This window comes from Grampus griseus (assembly GCF_964374135.1).
Source record: "Grampus griseus genome assembly, chromosome: 3".
NCBI classification, from domain to species: Eukaryota; Metazoa; Chordata; class Mammalia; order Artiodactyla; family Delphinidae; genus Grampus; species Grampus griseus.
In genome coordinates, this window is record NC_139019.1 from 48,844,211 (window position 1) to 48,863,972 (window position 19,762).

General features: G+C 37.4%; 1 protein-coding gene across 1 annotated transcript in view; it reads left to right on the forward strand.

Annotated features, from left to right (window-relative positions):
* Nucleotides 1-19,762, forward strand: part of IPO11 (importin 11) — a 214,859-nt gene that overhangs the window by 33,527 nt on the left and 161,570 nt on the right. Inside the window, exons 4-5 of the mRNA XM_082651230.1 lie at nucleotides 15,449-15,521; nucleotides 16,909-17,112. Of these exons, the coding sequence (XP_082507356.1) occupies nucleotides 15,449-15,521; nucleotides 16,909-17,112 (277 nt within the window). The remainder of the gene's footprint in view (nucleotides 1-15,448; nucleotides 15,522-16,908; nucleotides 17,113-19,762) is intronic.

Consider the following 19,762-nt stretch of genomic DNA (forward strand, 5'->3'; position numbering starts at 1 on the left):
TTCAAATTCAAGGCGGTGTAAGACTGTTATCTGTTAATCTTCATTCTTTACGTGAAAGAATTCATTTGTGCTTACTTCAGCAGCACATGTACTAAAATTGGAACAGTACAGAGATTAACATGCTCCCTGCTCTAGGATGATATGCAGATTTGTGATGTGTTTGATATTTAAAAGAAAAGAAGTGTGTTAACTACTGAAGAAGTAAAGTGTTCTACATAGTTAATTACAAGTCAACATCTATAATACTGCCTTTTTCTGTGAGTTTTTTTTTTCCCCATGGGCATAGGGTTTGTGGATTTCTCATTGGCCTTCTGTCTTAGAGGATCTCTGATTTTATGGGCATAAAACAAATGCTGAATTAATGAATCATGTTCAGAAATGTCCTTTTTTTTTAAAGGAAGTACAAGGCTTGAATTCTGGAAAATGTCATTGAGAAGGAACTCCCAGGTCATTTCTGAGCCAACTGATGTTAATTCTCTAGTCTTCTGCATAATTGCCTCTATGGTGGAAATTGGGTAGTATATATTTGTAATCTCATCAGATTCAGTTGTAACTTCTCTTTACGTGGTTAAGTGAACAAATTTTTCTTAATAGTTAATTACATGTTATATAATTGATGGAAAGACAGTGTAGACTGGACCCAGGAATTCGTTGGATAGAAAACAGTGAACTTTGCCAAAGGAGTAACATAGTCTTTGTCCTCCAGTAGATGGCACCACAACTCTGTAGCTTTTATATTTATAAGCCCCTTTTTAAAAAAAATGAATACCTCATAGTGCTTGTAAAATATGCTCTTGAGTAATATTGGAAGTAACTAGAGTATTTTAAGGCTACACTTAGGATACTATAGTATAAATCAAACCCTTCTCTATTTATTTTAGAATTAATTCATAATTTTGAGAGAAATGGAGTGTTTAGTGATGAGAAATTTTGTATGTTGTTGAGTTGTAGGAAACAATGCAACAAGATATGTTTCTACTGCTATGTCCAGTTAAATTTTATATGTACCCTAAAATTCATTTTGTTTTACTAGTTATATGAAGAATATGGTTATAAGTGACTGTCTTGGATGGGAGAGTAAATTTATAGTTAAATATTTCAGATTGTACTTTCATGTAAAGAATTAGAAACTGGAATTTAGTTTAAATTTTAAAAGTTAAGGGAGATATCTTACAATAAGTAGTTAAACCCCAAGCTGTCTCTTCTAGTGATATATTGAGATACAAGCTAGAAAGGAGATGAATGTACTTAGGCAGGAAGGATGCTAAGAACGTAAAGCAGGGAGCAAAGATTAGTTATCAAACTCATTTAAATTTCAGACACTTAAAAAAAAACAACTGTGTTCCTATCTAAGTTCCTTCTTATAGTTTCTGTTCTTACCACTGTTGGCACAGAATGATTAATTTAAGCTTATATCATTACTATGTAAAATGCAATTCTTACTGGGTCCTAATTAATTAGATACTACCCAATTTCTGCTTGGGATATAGTCTGAATTCATCTAATGATAACAAGTGCATGAAGTTGAAGGTGGAATGCTAACTCTTATTGTAGAATTGCTAAAAACATGAGATTTCTCAGGTTAATGGCTTGTTTTCTTTAATAGTTATATAGTTTAATACAGTTGCATATAGTTACATGAAAACTGTTGAACCTGGCTTCTTGACATAGAAGAAAACTTGAATTTCAAGCTTGAATCAAAACATTATAGGAGGGGCTTCCCTGGTGGCGCAGTGGTTGAGAATCTGCCTGCAAATGCAGGGGACACAGGTTCGAGCCCTGGTCTTGGAGGATCCCACATGCTGTGGAGCAACTGGGCCCGTGAGCCACAACTACTGAGCCTGCGAGTCTGGAGCACGTGCTCCGCAACAAGTGAGGCCGTGATAGTGAGAGGCCCGCGCACCGCGATGAAGAGTGGCCCCCACTTGCCACAACTAGAGAAAGCCCTACGCACAGAAATGAAGATCCAACACAGCAAAAATAAATAAAATAAATAAATTAATAAACTCCTACCCCCAGCATCTAAAAAAAAACAAAAAAAAATATTATAGGAGAAAACATTGTTTCAGGGATTTGATTGATAGAAGGAAGCTATTAAAATTGAAAAGTGCAGCATAGTTATAAAAAGATTAGAGAGATCATTTTTATTTTATTTATTTTTTTTGTAATACACAGGACTTGTATTACTTGACATTATAAACATATCAGAAATAAACAATCATAACAATGTAGCATTTTTCAAAAATAAACAGATCAACAAAACTGAAGAAAAAGTCCAGAAGATGCATGTACATGTAAGTATTTTGTACATAATAAAGAACACATTTCAAATTAGGATGGAAAGATGCGCTCTTCAATACTACTATTTAGAGCCTTATCTCTACTTCACAACAGTGAAGTAAAAGTTTAATTGTAAAAAACTCAAAACATAAAGGTATCTAAAGAAAATATAGGTTAATATGTATATAATTTGGTGTTGCAGAAGCTAAGCTTAAAGTCAAAGAAAGAAACCATAAAGGAGACCTATATTCCCATAAATAGAATAAAGGGACAATAGATTAGAAAAAGTAGATAAATCTCAAAGATGGAATTCATTTGGCTAATAAATATATTTTAAATTGTTTAAATCATTAGTAGTCAAAGTTTTTCCAATTTAGGCAATGAGAAGATCACACCTGTTGAAATGGCATATATTAAAAAGAATGTAGGGGGCTTCCCTGGTGGCACAGTGGTCAAGAATCCGCCTGCCAATGCAGGGGACACGGGTCCGAGCCCTGGTCCGGGAAGATCCCACATGTCGCGGAGCAACCAAGCCCGTGAGCCACAGCCACCGAGCCCCCACGCCTAGAGCCCGTGCTCTGCAACAAGAGAAGCCCATGCACCACAACAAAGAGTAGCCCCCGCTTGCCCCAACCAGAGAAAGCCTGCACGCAGCAACAAGGACCCAATGCAGCCAGAAATAAATAAATAATTTTTTTTTTTTTTAAAAAAGGAATGTAACGTACAGTCCTGAAGAGCGCACACTGAACCTTTGCCAGAGGGATTATATATGGCCACCACCGTTAGGGAGAGCACATTGGTAATATACCTTAAAAAGACTGGAAATGTACATATTCCTCACCGAAAAAATTCCCCATCAAAAATTTACCCTGCGGAAATAATCAAACAACTGTATAATGTGTATGCAATGTTTGTTGTTGATAACAGGAAAAACAAATCTAGAAACAATTTAAAAAATCAGGTAACTAAGTGTTAAATTACATCATTAAAGCATGAGCTAATAATTATGTCATCTAAATTTTCACATATAAATATGAGAAATAAATTTATGACAGAGCTTAAGAGATCATTTTTTTATTAAAAAGTGTGTGTGACACACTTCTCAGAAGGAGAGAATTAAGGAGTAAAAGAAAGGCAGAGAAAGAAATTGAATGGATAAAAGGAGTTATCTCAGGATGATAGGACTCTAGGGTTTTTCTTTCTATCTGCACTATTTCTTTTCTAATGATTATAAAGTGAGCATGTGTTTCTTAATAAAAATAATAAAAGCTATAGAAAGTTGTGAGGAAAACAATCAGAATAAGGAGGCAGAAAATATACAAGATTTTTAGTTAATGAAGAAACAAAACATCTAAAGAATGTAGTTAATTTAATTTTTCAAATTGTGCATTCTCTTCATATTTTGTATGACATTATCTGCTATGCAATTTAGAATATCTGCTATTAAGTTACAGAAGAATTGTATAACTGATAGGGATCCAACATTGTATTTATAATACTGCAAGGCATTGTTGCAAGAAATGTTATAAATTTGTATGTTTCTGTGTCATGTATGACATAAAACCAAGCAACCCAAAAGATTTAACAATGGTATTTGTGAATCATATTTTCTAAGAGATAATTTAAATCCACATAACGATAAAATATGAATTACTAATTTTAGGAAGAGAGTGATTGTTTCCATGAAATTAGAAATGCTTATATTTGATTCAAATAATTAAGCAAAAAAATGAAAACATACTTTTTAAATGTAAATAGATTATTTGAAGAATTGAGTTGAAGCATCATATCAAGAACTATTTTTTTTTAATGTATCAATATTGGTTTATTTTTTTCTCATTTTTTTTATTCAAACAGAAAGTCACAAAAATTATAATCATCCTCATCAGTTCACTCAGTCCCATGTAATTAATGTTTTTTTCATCTTGATCTTTTGTTAGCACTTTTATGAATTCATCAGTTTTCCATTAGAGTTCTGAAAATGCTTATCTTATTCATTCAGTTCAGCAGTATAGTCAGTTACCAGAAACCTGTGCTTGTCAGAGTCTTTTGCATGAATTCCTTGAAGATGAAACCCTTTTTCTTTTTTTTTTTTTTTGCGGTATGCGGGCCTCTCACTGTTGTGCCCTCTCCCGTTGCGGAGCACAGGCTCCGGACGCGCAGGCTCAGCGGCCATGGCTCACGGACCCAGCTGCTCCGTGGCATGTGGGATCTTCCTGGACCGAGGCACGAACCCATGTCCCCTGCATCGGCAGGCGGATTCTCAACCACTACGCCACCAGGGAAGCCCGATGAAACCCTTTTATAGGAACATTTTTGCAAAAGCATCAGAGTACACCCAGAACTGTCTGTAAATGACAAAAGACTTAAAAATGACCACGGTTAAAGATTTTTTTTTTTACATCTTTATTGGAGTATAATTGCTTTACAATGGTATGTTAGTTTCAGCTTCACAACAAAATGAATCAGTTATATATATATACATATGTTCCCATATCTCTTCCCACTTGCGTCTCCCTCCCTCCCACCCTCCCTATCCCACCCCTCCAGGTGGTCACAAAGCACCGAGCTGATCTCCCTGTGCTATGCGGCTGCTTCCCACTAGCTATCTACCTTACGTTTGGTAGTGTATATATGTCCATGCCTCTCTCTCGCTTTGTCACAGTTTACCCTTTCCCCTCCCCATAGCCTCAAGTCCATTCTCTAGTAAGTCTGTATCTTTATTCCTGTTTCACCCCTAGGTTTTTCATGACATTTTTTTTCCCCTTAAATTCCATATATATGTGTTAGCATACAGTATTTGTCTCTCTCTCTCTGACTTACTTCACTCTGTATGACATACTCTAGGTCTATCCACATCATTACAAATAGCTCAATTTCGTTTCTTTTTATGGCTGAGTAATATTCCATTGTATATATGTGCCACATCTTCTTTATCCATTCATCCGATGATGGACACTTAGGTTGTTTCCATCTCTGGGCTATTGTAAATAGAGCTTCAATGAACATTTTGGTACATGACTCTTTTTGAATTATGGTTTTCTCAGGGTATATGCCCAGTAGTGGGATTGCTGGGTCATATGGTAGTTCTATTTGTAGTTTTTTAAGGAACCTCCATACTGTTTTCCACAGTGGCTGTATCAATTTACATTCCCACCAACACTGTAAGAGGGTTCCCTTTTCTCCACACCCTCTCCAGCATTTATTGTTTGTAGATTTTTTGATGATGGCCATTCTGACTGGTGTGAGCTGATATCTCATTGTAGTTTTGATTTGCATTTCTCTAATGATTAGTGATGTTGAGCATTCTTTCATGTGTTTGTTGGCAGTCTGTATATCTTCTTTGGAGAAATGTCTATTTAGGTCTTCTGCCCATTTTTGAGTTGGGTTGTTTGTTTTTTTGTTATTGACCTGCATGAGCTGCTTATAAATTTTGGAGATTAATCCTTTGTCAGTTGCTTCATTTGCAAATATTTTCTCCCATTCTGAGGGTTGTCTTTTGGTCTTGTTTATGGTTTCCTTTGCTGCGCAAAAGCTTTTAAGTTTCATTAGGTCCCATTTGTTTACTTTTGTTTTTATTTCCATTTCTCTAGGAGGTGGGTCTAAAAGGAGCTTGCTGTGATTTATGTCATAGAGTGTCCTGCCTGTGTTTTCCTCTAAGAGTTTGATAGTTTCTGGCCTTACATTTAGGTCTTTAATCCATTTTGAGTTTATTTTTGTGTATGGTGTAGGGAGTGATCTAATCTCATACTTTTACATGTAGCTGTCCAGTTTTCCCAGCACCACTTATTGAAGAGGCTGTCCTTTCTCCACTGTACATTCCTGCCTCCTTTATCAAAGATAAGGTGACCATATGTGCGTGGGTTTATCTCTGGGCTTTCTATCCTGTTCCATTGATCTATATTTCTGTTTTTGTGCCAGTACCATACTGTCTTGATTACTGTAGCTTTGTAGTATAGTCTGAAGTCAGGAAGCCTAATTCCTCCAGCTCTGTTTTTCGTTCTCAAGATTGCTTTGCCTATTCGGGGTCTTTTGTGTTTCCATACAAATTGTGAAATTTTTTGTTCTAGTTCTGTGAAAAATGCCAGTGGTAGTTTGATAGGGATTGCATTGAATCTGTAGATGGCTTTGGGTAGTAGAGTCATTTTCACAATGTTGATTCTTCCAATCCCAGAACATGGTATATCTCTCCATCTATTTGTATCATCTTTAATTTCTTTCATCAGTGTCTTATAATTTTCTGCATACAGGTCTTTTGTCTCCTTAGGTAGGTTTATTCCTAGATATTTTATTCTTTTTGTTGCAGTGGTAAATGGGAGTGTTTTCTTGATTTCACTTTCAGATTTTTCTTCCTTAGTGTATAGGAATGCCAGAGATTTCTGTGCATTAATTTTGTATCCTGCTACTTTACCAAATTCATTGATTAGCTCTAATAGTTTTCTGGTAGCATCTTTAGGATTCTCTATGTATAGTATCATGTCATCTGCAAACAGTGACAGCTTTACTTCTTCTTTTCCAATTTGGATTCCCTTTATTTCCTTTTCTTCTCTGATTGCTGTGGCTAAAACTTCCAAAACTATGTTGAATAAGAGTGGTGAGAGTGGGCAACCTTGTCTTGTTCCTGATCATAGTGGAAATGCTTTCAGTTTTTCATCATTGAGGACAATGTTGGCTGTGGGTTTGTCATATATGGCCTTTATTATGTTGAGGAAAGTTCCCTCTGTGCCTACTTTCTGCAGGGTTTTTATCATAAATGGGTGTTGAATTTTGTCAAAAGCTTTCCCTGCAACTATTGAGATGATCATATGGTTTTTCTCCTTCAATTTGTTAGTATGGTTTATCACGTTGATAGATTTGCGTATATTGAAGAATCCTTGCATTCCTGGAATAAACCCCACTTGATCATGGTGTATGATCCGTTTAATGTGCTGTTGGATTCTGTTTGCTAGTATTTTGTTGAGGATTTTTGCATCTATGTTCATCAGTGATATTGGCCTGTAGTTTTCTTTCTTTGTGACATCCTTGTCTGGTTTTGGTATCAGGGTGATGGTGGCCTCGTAGAATGAGTTGGGGAGTGTTCCTCCCTCTGCTATATTTTGGAAGAGTTTGAGAAGGATAGGTGACAGCTCTTTTCTAAATGTTTGATAGAATTTGCCTGTGAAGCCATCTGGTCCTGAGCTTTTGCTTGTTGGACGATTTTTAATCACAGTTTCAATTTCAGTGCTTGTGATTGGTCTGTTCATATTTTCTATTTCTTTCTGATTCAGTCTTGGCAGGTTGTGCCTTTCTAAGAATTTGTCCATTTCTTCCAGGTTGTCCATTTTATTGGCATAGAGTTGCTTGTAGTAATCTCTCATGATCTTTTGTATTTCTGCAGTGTCAGTTGTTACTTCTCCTTTTTCATTTCTAATTCTGTTGATTTGAGTCTTCTCCCTTTTTTTCTTGATGAGTCTGGCTAATGGTTTATCAATTTTGTTTATCTTCTCAAGGAACCAGCTTTTAGTTTTATTGATCTTTGCTATCGTTTCCTTCATTTCTTTTAAATTTATTTCTGATATGATTTTTATGATTTCTTTCCTTCTGCTAACTTTGGGGTTTTTTTGTTCTTCTTTCTCTAATTGCTTTAGGTGCAAGGTTAGGTTGTTTATTCGAGATGTTTCCTGTTTCTTAAGGTAGAATTGTATTGCTATAAACTTCCCTCTTAGAACTGCTTTTGCTGCATCCCATAGATTTTGAGTCGTCGTGTCTCCATTGTCATTTGTTTCTAGGTATTTTTTGATTTCCTCTTTGATTTCTTCAGTGATCACTTCGTTATTAAGTAGTGTATTGTTTAGCCTCCATGTGTTTGTATTTTTTACAGATCTTTTCCTGTAATTGATATCTAGTCTCATAGCGTTGTGGCCGGAAAAGATACTTGATACAATTTCAATTTTCTTAAATTTACCAAGGCTTGATTTGTGACCCAAGATATGATCTATCCTGGAGAATGTTCCATGAGCACTTGAGAAAAATGTGTATTCTGTTGTTTTTGGATGGAATGTCCTATAAATATCAATTAAGTCCATCTTGTTTAATGTATCATTTAAAGCTTGTGTTTCCTTATTTATTTTCATTTTGGATGATCTGTCCATTGGTGAAAGTGGGGTGTGAAAGTCCCCTACTATGAATGTGTTACTATCGATTTACCCTTTTATGGCTGTTAGTATTTGCCTTATGTATTGAGGTGCTCCTGTGTTGGGTGCATAAATATTTACAATTGTTATATCTTCTACTTGGATCGATCCCTTGATCATTATGTAGTGTCCTTCTTTGTCTCTTGTAATAGTCTTTATTTTAAAGTCTATTTTGTCTGATATGAGAATTGCTACTCCAGCTTTCTTTTCGTTTCCATTTGCATGAAATACCTTTTTCCATCCCCTTACTTTCAGTCTGTATGTGTCTCTAGGTCTGAAGTGGGTCTCTTGTAGACAGCAAATATATGCGTCTTGTTTTTTTATCCATTCAGCCAATCTGTGTCTTTTGGTGGGAGCATTTAGTCTATTTACATTTAAGGTAATTATCGATTATGTGTGTTCCCATTCCCATTTTCTTTATTGTTTTGGGTTCGTTATTGTAGGTCTTTTCCTTCTTTTGTGTTTCTTGCCTAGAGAAGTTCCTTTAGCAGTTGTTGTAGAGCTGGTTTGGTGGTGCTGAACTCTCAGCTTTTGCTTGTCTGTAAAGGTTTTAATTTCTCCATCAAATCTGAATGAGATCCTTGCTGGGTAGAGTAATCTTGGTTGCAGGTTTTTCTCCTTCAACACTTTCAATATGTCCTGCCACTCCCTTCTGGCTTGCAGAGTTTCTGCTGAAAGATCAGCTGTTAACCTTATGGGGATTCCCTTGTGTGTTATTTGTTGTTTTTCCCTTGCTGCTTTTAATATGCTTTCTTCGTATTTAATTTTTGACAGTTTGATTAATATGTGTCTTGGCGTATTTCTCCTTGGATTTATCCTGTATGGGACTCTCTGTGCTTCCTGGACTTGATTAACTATTTCCTTTCCCATATTAGGGAAGTTTTCAACTATAATTTCTTCAAATATTTTCTCAGTCCCTTTCTTTTTCTCTTCTTCTTCTGAAACCCCTGTAATTCAAATGTTGGTGCGTTTAATGTCGTCCCAGAGGTCTCTGAGACTGTCCTCAGTTCTTTTCATTCTTTTTTCTTTATTCTGTTCTGCATTAGTTATTTCCACTGTTTTATCTTCAGGTCACTTATCCGTTCTTCTGCTTCAGTTATTCTGCTATTGATCCCATCTAGAGTATTTTTCATTTCATTTATTGTGTTGTTCATCATTGTTTGTTTCATCTTTAGTTCTTCTAGGTCCTTGTTAACTGTTTCTTGCATTTTTTCTATTCTATTTCCAAGATTTTGGATCATCTTTACTATCATTCTGAATTCTTTTTCAGGTAGACTGCCTATTTCCTCTTCATTTGTTAGGTCTGGTGGGTTTTTATCTTGCTCCTCCATCTGTTGTGTGTTTTTCTGTCTTCTCATTTTGCTTATCTTACTGTGTTTGGGGTCTCCTTTTTGCAGGCTGAAGGTTCGTAGTTCCTGTTGTTTTTTGTGTCTGTCCCCAGTGGCTAAGGTTGGTTCAGTGGGTTGTGTAGGCTTCCTGGTGGAGGAGACTGTTGCCTGTGTTTTTGTGGGCACAGCTGGATCTTGTCTTTCTGGTGGGCAGGACCACGTCCAGTGGTGTGTTTTGGGGTGCCTGTGAATTTATTATGATTTTAGGCAGCCTCTCTGCTCATGGGTGGGGTTGTGTTCCTGTCTTGCTAGTTGTTTGGCATAGAATGTACAGCACTCTAGCTTGCTGGTCGTTGAGTGAAGCTGGGTGCTGGCGTTGAGATGGAGATCTCTGGGAGCTTTTTGCTGTTTGATATTATGTGCAGCTGGGAGCCCTCTTGTGGACCAGTGTCCTGAAGATGGCTCTCCCACCTCAGAGGCACAGCACTAACTCGTGGCTGCAGCACCAAGAGCCTTTCATCCACAGGGCTCCTTAATTTGGGATGATTCGTTGTCTATTCATGTATTCCACAGATGCAGGGTACATCAAGTTGATTGTGGAGCTTTAATCCGCTGCTTCTGAGGCTGCTGGGAGAGATTTCCCTTTCTCTTCTTTGTTCTCACAGCTCCCAGGGGCTCAGCTTTGGATTTGGACCCGCCTGTGCATGTAGGTCGCTGGAGGGCCTCTGTTCTTTGCTCAGACAGGACGGGGTTAAAGATGCCGCTGATTCGGAGGCTCTGGCTCACTTAGGCCGGGGGTAGGGAGGGTCACGGAGTGCAGGGCGAACCTGTGGCGGCGGAGGCTGGCGTGACGTTGCGCCAGCCTGAGGCGCGCCGTGTGTTCTCCCAGGGTAGTTGTCCCTGGATCCCGGGACCCTGGCAGTGGCGGGCTGCACAGGCTCCCCGGAAGGGGGTGTGTGGATAGTGACCTGTGTTCGCACACAGGCTTCTTGGTGGCGGCAGCAGTGGCCTTAGCGTCTCATGTCTGTCTCTGGGGTCCGCAGTTTTAGCAGTGGCTCATGCCCATCTCTGGAGCTCCTTTAAAGGCAGCGTTCTTAATCCCTTCTCCTCACGCACCAGGAAATAAAGAGGGAAGAAAAAGTCTCTTGCCTCTTAGGCAGGTCCAGACTTTTCCTGGACTCCTTCCCGGGTAGCTGCGGTGCACTAACGCTCTGCAGGATGTGTTCACGCCGCCAACCCCAGTCCTCCCCCCCGGTGCTCCAACTGAAGCCGGAGCCTCAGCTCCCAGCCCCGCCCGCCCGCCCAGGCGGGTGAGCAGACAAACCTCTCGGCTGATGAATGCCGGTCGGCCCTGATCCTCTGCGCTGGAATCTCTCTGCTTTGCCCTCCGCACCCCTGTTGCTGTGCTCTCCTCCGCGGCTCCGAAGCTCCCCCACTCCGCCACCCGCAGTCTCCGCCCGCGAAGGGGCTTCCTAGTGTGTGGACACTTTTCCTCCTTCACAGCTCCCTCCCGCTGGTGCAGGACACGTCCCTATCCTTTTGTCTCTGTTTATTTTTTTCTTTTGCCCTAACCATGTACGTGGGGGGTTTCTTGCCTTTTGGGAGGTCTGAGGTCTTCTGCCAGCGTTCAGTAGGTGTTCTGTAGGAGTTGTTCCACGTGTAGATGTATTTCTGGTGTATCTGTGGGGAGGAAGGTGATCTCCGCGTCTTACTCTTCCGCCATCTTCCCGGAGGTCCTTCACGGTTAAAGATTTGATGATAGTTCAGAATAATGCAGTTGACAAGGAAATTTAGTTATTTCTGAGATATACATTTTAAAATAATAATTAGAATTATGACTTATAACATTATACCAGAACATATAAGATTTTTAGGAATTTCAAGTAATGTCTGAAACATTTATATTAACATATTTCCATACAAATAACCCAAAGAAAGTTTAGTATTAGTTGTTTTTTTGTTTTTAATTTTTGAATTTTTTATTAATTTTTTTAATACAGCAGGTGAGATCATTTTTAATGGGAAAGCATAGAATTGTATTGGGCTTTAACTCCTTTTGCCTAAATGTTTATTTTTTAAATTGAAGTTTAATTGACATATAACATTATATGAGTTTCAGATATATAATATAATGATTCAAAATTTGTATGTATTGTGAAACGATCACCACCATAAGTCTAGTTAACATCTGTCACCATACCTAGAGAATTTTTTTTCTTGTGATGAGTTATAAGATTTACTCTTTTAGCAACTTTCAAATACACAGTACAATATTACTAAGTGTAGTTGCCATTGCTGTACATTACATTCCTGTGACTTCTTTATAACTGGAAGTCTGTACTTTTATACTCCCTTCACCTGTTCCACATGCCCCCCCATGTTTATCTTAATCTTGTCTTCTCATTTGTTTACTAATCTTGAGCAAGTCACTGTTAAGATTAAAAAAAACTTTTATTGAAGTATAGTATGTAACATACTTAAAAAGTACACAAACGAAGGGTACAGTTTGAATATTTGTAATGTGACCACATCCATGTAACTACCACTCAGAACTAATCTAGAACTAGCACGCCAGAGTCTTCCTTTTTGCCCTTTCACAGTCACCTATATGTCCTCCTCAAAGATCTGACATTGCTCACCATAGATTAGTTTTACCTTAGATTAGTTTCATACAAATGGAAACCTTATAGTATGTTCTCTTTTGTGTCTGACTTTTTTTTTTCTGGTACACGGGCCTCTCACTGCTGCGTCCCCTCCCGTTGCGGAGCACAGGCTCCGGACGCACAGGCTCAGCGGCCATGGCTCACGGGCCCAGCCGCTCCGCGGCATGTGGGATCTTCCCGGACCGGGGCATCAACCCGTGTCCCCTGCATCGGCAGGCGGACTCTCAACCACTGCGCCACCAGGGAAGCCCTGTGTCTGACTTTTATTCAGTGTTATATTTGTGAGATTTATCCATGTAGTTGCATGGGACAGTAGTTTGCTCTTTTATGTTTTATAACGTCCCATTTTAGGAACATACCACCATTATCTGTCCATTCTGCTGTTGATGGGTATGAAGGTTGTTTCTAGTTTTTGACTACTAAAAATAAGGCGGCTTTGAAAAATCTTTTGCATGTCTTGTTGCATATAAGTTTGTATTTTATTGTCATTTATGGTTAGGTGTATGTTCAGCTTTAGTAGATACTGTCAATTAGTTTTCCAAACTATTTGTACCAGTTTGCCCTTCCACTGGTAGCATGGGTGTTGACATTTGCTACACATTCTCACCATACTTGGTCTGATCTGTTTCATTTTAGTCATGCTGGTGTGCTTGGTAATTTTTGCATTTTCCTGATAAACAATGAGTACCTTTTTCGTATACTTATTAGTCATTTGGAAATCCTGTTTTGTGAAGGGCTTGCCATTTGCACATCTAAAAAAATTGATTATGTTATTGATTTATGGGACTTTATATATATATTTGGATATAAGTCCTTTGTTGAATATATATATATTGAAAATATCTTCTATTTTGTGACTTGCCTTTTCACTTACTTGCTGGCATCTTTTGATGAAGTTTGTAATTTTAATGAAATTCAATTTAGCTACCTTTCTTTTTATAATTAATTCTTTTGGGATCTGTTTACAAAATTTTTCCTCAACACAAAGCCATGAAAATATTCTTTTTTCTGCTAGAAGCTTTGTTTTTTACTTTTCACATTTTGGTGTATGTCTGTGTGATTTCTGTGTAAACTTACAGTTTCTGTGTAAGTTATAGATGTGAAGTAGGGGCAGCACCATGTATTTTTCCCCAGTAGCATTTCAGTGGTTCCCTTGTTATAAATCAGGCACTTTATACATATGGATCTGTTTTTGGATTCTCTATTTTGTCCTATTGGCCTATTTTTCTATCTTTGCTTTAGGTATTGTACTTTATAAGGCTTGATGTACTTTTGATTACTGTTTTGAATTTAATTTACTGTTCTTTTTTTAGTTTTTTGAAATGGAAGCTTAGATAATTGATACTCAGTTTTTCTTTATATGCATTTAAAACACTAAGGCTTTTTTGTAATCATGGCTTTAGTTCAGTTTCACAAGCCTTGATATGTAGTACTTTCATTACCATTCATTCAAAAATATTTTTAAAATTCCCCTGTGATTTCTTTTTAGACCCATAGGCTAATTAGAAGTATTTCACCTAATTTCCAACCATGTGGGACTTTTTGTTGTTGTTACTGATTTCATTCTTTGAAATGTGTTGTCTTGTTTTATGATCCCATCATATGGTATTTTGGTAAATGTTTTATATGCACTTGAAAGGAAAGTATGTTTTGCTGTTGTGGATTATAATGTTTTATATATCAGGTCAAATTTGTTAATTATGCTATTGAAGTCTTCTGTGTTGTTACTGATTTTGAGCTACCTTTTCCATCAGTTACTGAGAGAGGTATGTTAATATCCAAATAACACTCCAATCTCTGCCTTCATTTTTACATAGTGTTATTTTCAAGTATCTTCTCTGTGTCTCTGTCCAAATTCTTCTCTTCCTATAAATGGCACCAGTCATTGGATTAGGGCCCACGCTAATCCAGTATGACCTCGTTTTAACTTGATTGCATCTGCAAAGCCCGTAATTCCCAATAAGGTTACATTCACAGGTATATGGGGTTAGGACTTGAACATAGCTTTTGGAGGGTTTGGGGAGGGGTACACAATTCAACTCAACAGACGCTTTAAAACATTTTTTTAAAAAATTGTATGCAACTTTTTTTTTTTTTTTTTGCGGTACGCAGGCCTCTCACTGTTGTGGCCTCTCCCGTTGTGGAGCACAGGCTCCGGACACGCAGGCCCAGTGGCCATGGCTCATGGGCCCAGCCGCTCCACGGCATGTGGGATCCTCCCGGACCGGGGCACGAACCCGTGTCCCCTGCATCGGCAGGCGGACTCTCAACCACTGCGCCACCAGGGAAGCCCGATAGCACATTTTTGGGGGGATGATTCATCCAGTGCCAGCTACTCTATCATAGCCAGAATGGACAACCTTAAAATCAGTTCTTTAAAATTTAATTTTATAATAAATAAAACCATTCATATAGTTCAAAATTCAAAATGTATACAATCTTATACAGATGGATAGTCTCCGTCTCTTTCCTTTTGCTATCTAGTTTCCTTCCTCATTTGCAGTCAGACTTATTAGTATCGTGTTTATTCTTTTCAGACATGTAAAATGAGAGATTTTAAACTAGTTGATTTCTAGTAAGTCTTCCATCCCAAATATTCTCTGATTCCTGATCCCTTTCCACATAGAATTTTGTAAAAGAAGTCAGTGTAAGACTAATATTTACTCATAGATTTTTTAAAGACCGTCATTAATTTTTTGGTAAGCAACTGTTTTTATATCAATAGAAGGAAACATCAAAATATCACGTTCTTTACTCTGGATTTATCTTATTTCCTATTGCTTACTGTTTTGTGCTTCCTGTTTATTCAGTTGTGAAGGAATTTTGTGCTTTTGTATTACCTGATGTGTCAATATACAAGTAATGGAAATAATTCTGTTTAATTACCAAAACAATCAAGGACACATTGTTTGAAAGACTTTTTATTGCTAAAATTCTCAGTCGTGCTTACCTGCATTCATTATTAGGCAGCATTCTCTTGCATAACAAATATATCTTTTTACAGTGCTCTCTCAGAGGAAGAGAAATCTACATTGCGTGCAGGGCTAATCACCAACTTCAATGAACCAATAAACCAGGTTAGTGAGAAAATGAGTGCCAACTATTCTTTCTTTTCCCTTAGTTTTTGCTTCTTTTCCAAACTAACTTTGTTTCTTGGCGTTAAAAATAAAATCTTATAATGTTCATTTGTGATGTTTATACACATTTCTCTGATGGTTTTTTAATTTTTAGATTCAAGTCTACCTGTTAAGAATTTTGATTAGATTTGGCTGTTAATGATTTAAAACTCAGAAGTCATTTGAAGATAGATATACTTGGATATTTTTTAACTTCTTCAGTTTTTGAGCCAATATTGAAAGCACATCTCTATATATTAATTATAGATGTTAATTTAGCACTCCCATCCCCCCTTCCCCTAAACTACAGGATGGCTTCTGGTTTTTGTCTCTTTCCTTCATCACATTTGAAGTTCTCACTACTCTGTGGGAATTGAATTTTTCTTTCCCTTATAGTGAGATTTTTCTTTTAAGAATAAAATAAGTTTGCTTATGATACAAAAATTATTTTTCCAAGTTACTATTTCTTACATTTGATTCATTAATTTGAATATTAAAGCACACTGTATTAGGTGGTGTATCCAATGCAGTTTTATCTAAACCTATTTAAGTGATCTGAGTTTTTTGCTGTGCATTTCTTCAGCTGAGGGAGATGAGGGAAGATGGAGAGGAACAGAGTTACTTTCCGTGGGGCAGGAGGTGGATGGGGGGTCAGGGTCTTGGGTGATTGAGGGGTAAACCATTGCTTAGGTGTTCTGTCAACCAGAATTTGTGAAACTGATCTGAACAAATGTTATGTAAATACCTAATATTGATGTTCATTTCTACTCTGAGGTCATTGGTTCTCAAAGTTTGCATTCTTAGAACTTCCTTATACTGCTAAAGTAAAACACGAAATGGTTATATATGTTGATATTTATTGTATTAGAAATTAAAATTGAGAAATCTAAAAAACTATTATTTTTTAACATAAGTAGAATTTTAAAAAGTGAACAATAGCTATTTCCCCAAACAATAAATATTTAATGAGAAGAGTAACATTGTTTGGCATTTTTGCCTATCTCTTTAGTGTCTGGCTATTTAAAAGAAGACATCTAGATTTTCAAATATATCTGCTATTTACAATGTTGTGATATTATTTTGGCAGAAGCTATGTGATGAAAATCTAGCTTCACACCAGTACGTTATTGGGAAAGGGAGGACCTCACAGAAAGGATCCTAGGCCCCCTAGGGATCCATAGATCACACTTTGAGAACTACTATCTTAAGCAGTTGTTCAGTGAAATCTTACTCATTTTTGTTAAATGTATAATTAACCAAAAAGGTAATTTTCAACTATGAATGCATTCCTTATCTATTGCTTTAATTTCATATGTTTATTTCTGAAGATTAATTCTTTTTCCTTTAGATTGCAACTCAAATTGCCGTGCTGATTGCAAAAGTTGCTCGATTGGACTGTCCTAGACAGTGGCCTGAACTGATTCCCACTCTTATAGAATCTGTCAAAGTACAAGATGATCTTCGACAGCACAGAGCGTTGCTTACCTTTTATCATGTTACCAAGACCCTGGCGTCTAAACGACTGGCTGCTGATAGAAAACTGTTTTATGATGTAAGTGATTTAACAAAGAATTTGATAATGAAAACTGTGCTACTTGTATTAAAAGGTGTGTAATTTTACCTCTAAATATCTTATTGAAGGATTTTTAATTTCTAATTGACCTCAAAAGGTTCATACTAATAGATAACACCCAAAAGGTTTTAAGCTTGTTAGTGATATGACTGGTAAGGTCACTTAGTCGCCAGTGAGGGGGAAAAATTGGTGGAGAACAGTCTGAAGGCAAAGAGACTGGTTTGAGGCTATCTGAAGCAGTTCAGATTCGATGATAAAGCTCTTAAATGAAGCAGCGGTAAAGAGAACATTTAGAAGCATGTAGAGTTGAAATTTAGGAAGTTACAATTGACACGCCTGGGTAATCGGTGGATGTAGGAAGGAGTCTGACACGACTGAGGGTGTCTATAGGTGTTTTAGCACCATTTGTTGAAAAAACTTTACCTTCTCTATTCAGTTGCTTTGGTGCTTTTGTTTGTATTTCACTGTTTTGAACTACCAGAACAGTGATTTTCATATTATTCAACCTAACATTTTGAACTGTACCAGGTAACAATGGGAGTCTCCAAGTGTTTTTAAGTGTTCTTGCTTACCTTTGGAATCCTCACTTTGAGGATATGGCTTGGGAATTTGCATTTTTGATAGGTTCCCCAGGTGATTATTTTTTTTTTTTTGCGGTACGCGGGCCTCTCACTGTTGTGGCCTCTCCCGTTGCGGAGCACAGGCTCCGGGTGCGCAGGCTCAGCGGCCATGGCCCATGGGCCCAGCCGCTCTGCGGCATGTGGGATCTTCCCGGACCGGGGCACAAACCCATGTCCCCTGCATCGGCAGGTGGACTCTGAACCGCTGCGCCACCAGGGAAGCCCTCCCCAGGTGATTCTTAATACACCAAAGTTTAAACCAGAACCACATTATGTTCTCTTTATTTTTAACCCAGTAGGTTTAAATAGCCAATTTTCTATTTATCTGAGGATATTGAGTGTAAGAAATTCTTTTTGTTAAAGGTTGCTTTTAAAATCCTTGTCAGTTTTGCTTGATATCTAACAAGGACTAAAGAAATGGACATTTTATCTTCTCAAGTCACTCTATGAATTTCTTGTTGATTTTTCTCACCTTTATCCCCATCTTAGGCCCCTTCAATTTCTTTTATATAGACGTTTTCCAAAATCAAATGTGTAGAAGATTCTGGGTTACAGTTACTCTATAGTGAAGGGTCCCCTTCTATAGAAGTCTTACTTCTTAGTTTGACTTTCTGAAGTTGTACTCTCTTAATGTGTTGCCTCCTTGGTTTTCAGATATAATTTATATTTAGCCTAGTCAGGCTCTACAAATTGTATCTAAACTAGCCTTAGTCTGTATAGCTTGTTTGCGTTAGCTTCCTGTCCACTTCAACTTTCTTGCTTGGTTTTCTTGTAGTGTGAGGCTATTTCCTCTCCATATAAAATGAAATATAGGTCTCCTTAGCGTCCTGTACTTACTTCCAGCAGAGTATTTATTACACTGTACATTGCATTGTAATTACATTATAATTGTTGACTTACCTTTTTGAGATCCACCACACTGAATTTTATGAGGGTGGACTGTAGCTCTTATTGTTATAGTCCTACTATCCAGCCCAGGAGAATGCACATCAGTGGATGGTGCTCAGTAACTGTTAAATGAATAAATGGTAAAAGAAGAGATTTGTTCTTAGATACCTTGTAGATTTCAAAGTGGTATAGTGCAAAACTTCAAAAAGCAGGAGTTTGAGGAGCATATACAAAACTCAAGATACCGGGAAGAAATAATTCAGCTTAGCCCCTTTCATTCTGGAATGGAGTATCTGAACCTGGAAACATGGAGCACAGTAGGGACTAGGAGGGGAGTCTTGTCTCATGGGGTTGGGGAACAAGATGTGTACTTTAATTGAAGGTAGCATGTGTGGGAAGATACTATTATAAAGAGCAAGTTTGCTAGTTAATAAAGCAACTCCAATTATTTTGGTAATCTGAAGTGTGGGGAAACCTTCCTTTTAGTAATGTGTTTACTTTATTGTTAAGATGGTCTTCATGTACTAAATTAGTTTCCCACCTAAAATTAAGTGTAAGGTCATAGTTGAGCTAGTTGGTATGGCAAAGTAGTGCAGTGTGCACTTAAAACCCTTCCCTACTGCTCTGCGTGCCCCAACAATTTCTATATCTTGTTTTCCCTCCACATTAAAATAAGTCTTTTTCAGGGGTGACAAACTACTAAATCAGCAGTGGAGAGAAAATTGCTTTGCAGTTACAAAATTGAGCTTGATTTGACACAAAGAGGATTCATTTTCTAGAAAATCATAAGCTTTTCATACAAACCTGAATATAAAAAAGTTGGCATTAAGTACAGTTAAAATCTAAAGTCTACAAAAGCAAGGGATTTAAGGTACAGATAGTAATTCTAATGTACTTGTAAATGTATTAACCAAATAATACCTTGTAGACATGATGTGTAACCCACAAATGTTTATGCTATGGTAAATGAAGTAATCTGAAACTCAAAAAAGAAGAAAAGATTTTTTGAAAGCAAGTGTATTTCACTTGTGTTTAGAAATATGGGTTAACAAGTATGAGAAGACCTGGTTTCCAGTGAAGAATGTTTCTTTGTACTGAGCAGCTTTGGAATTTTGAGTAAG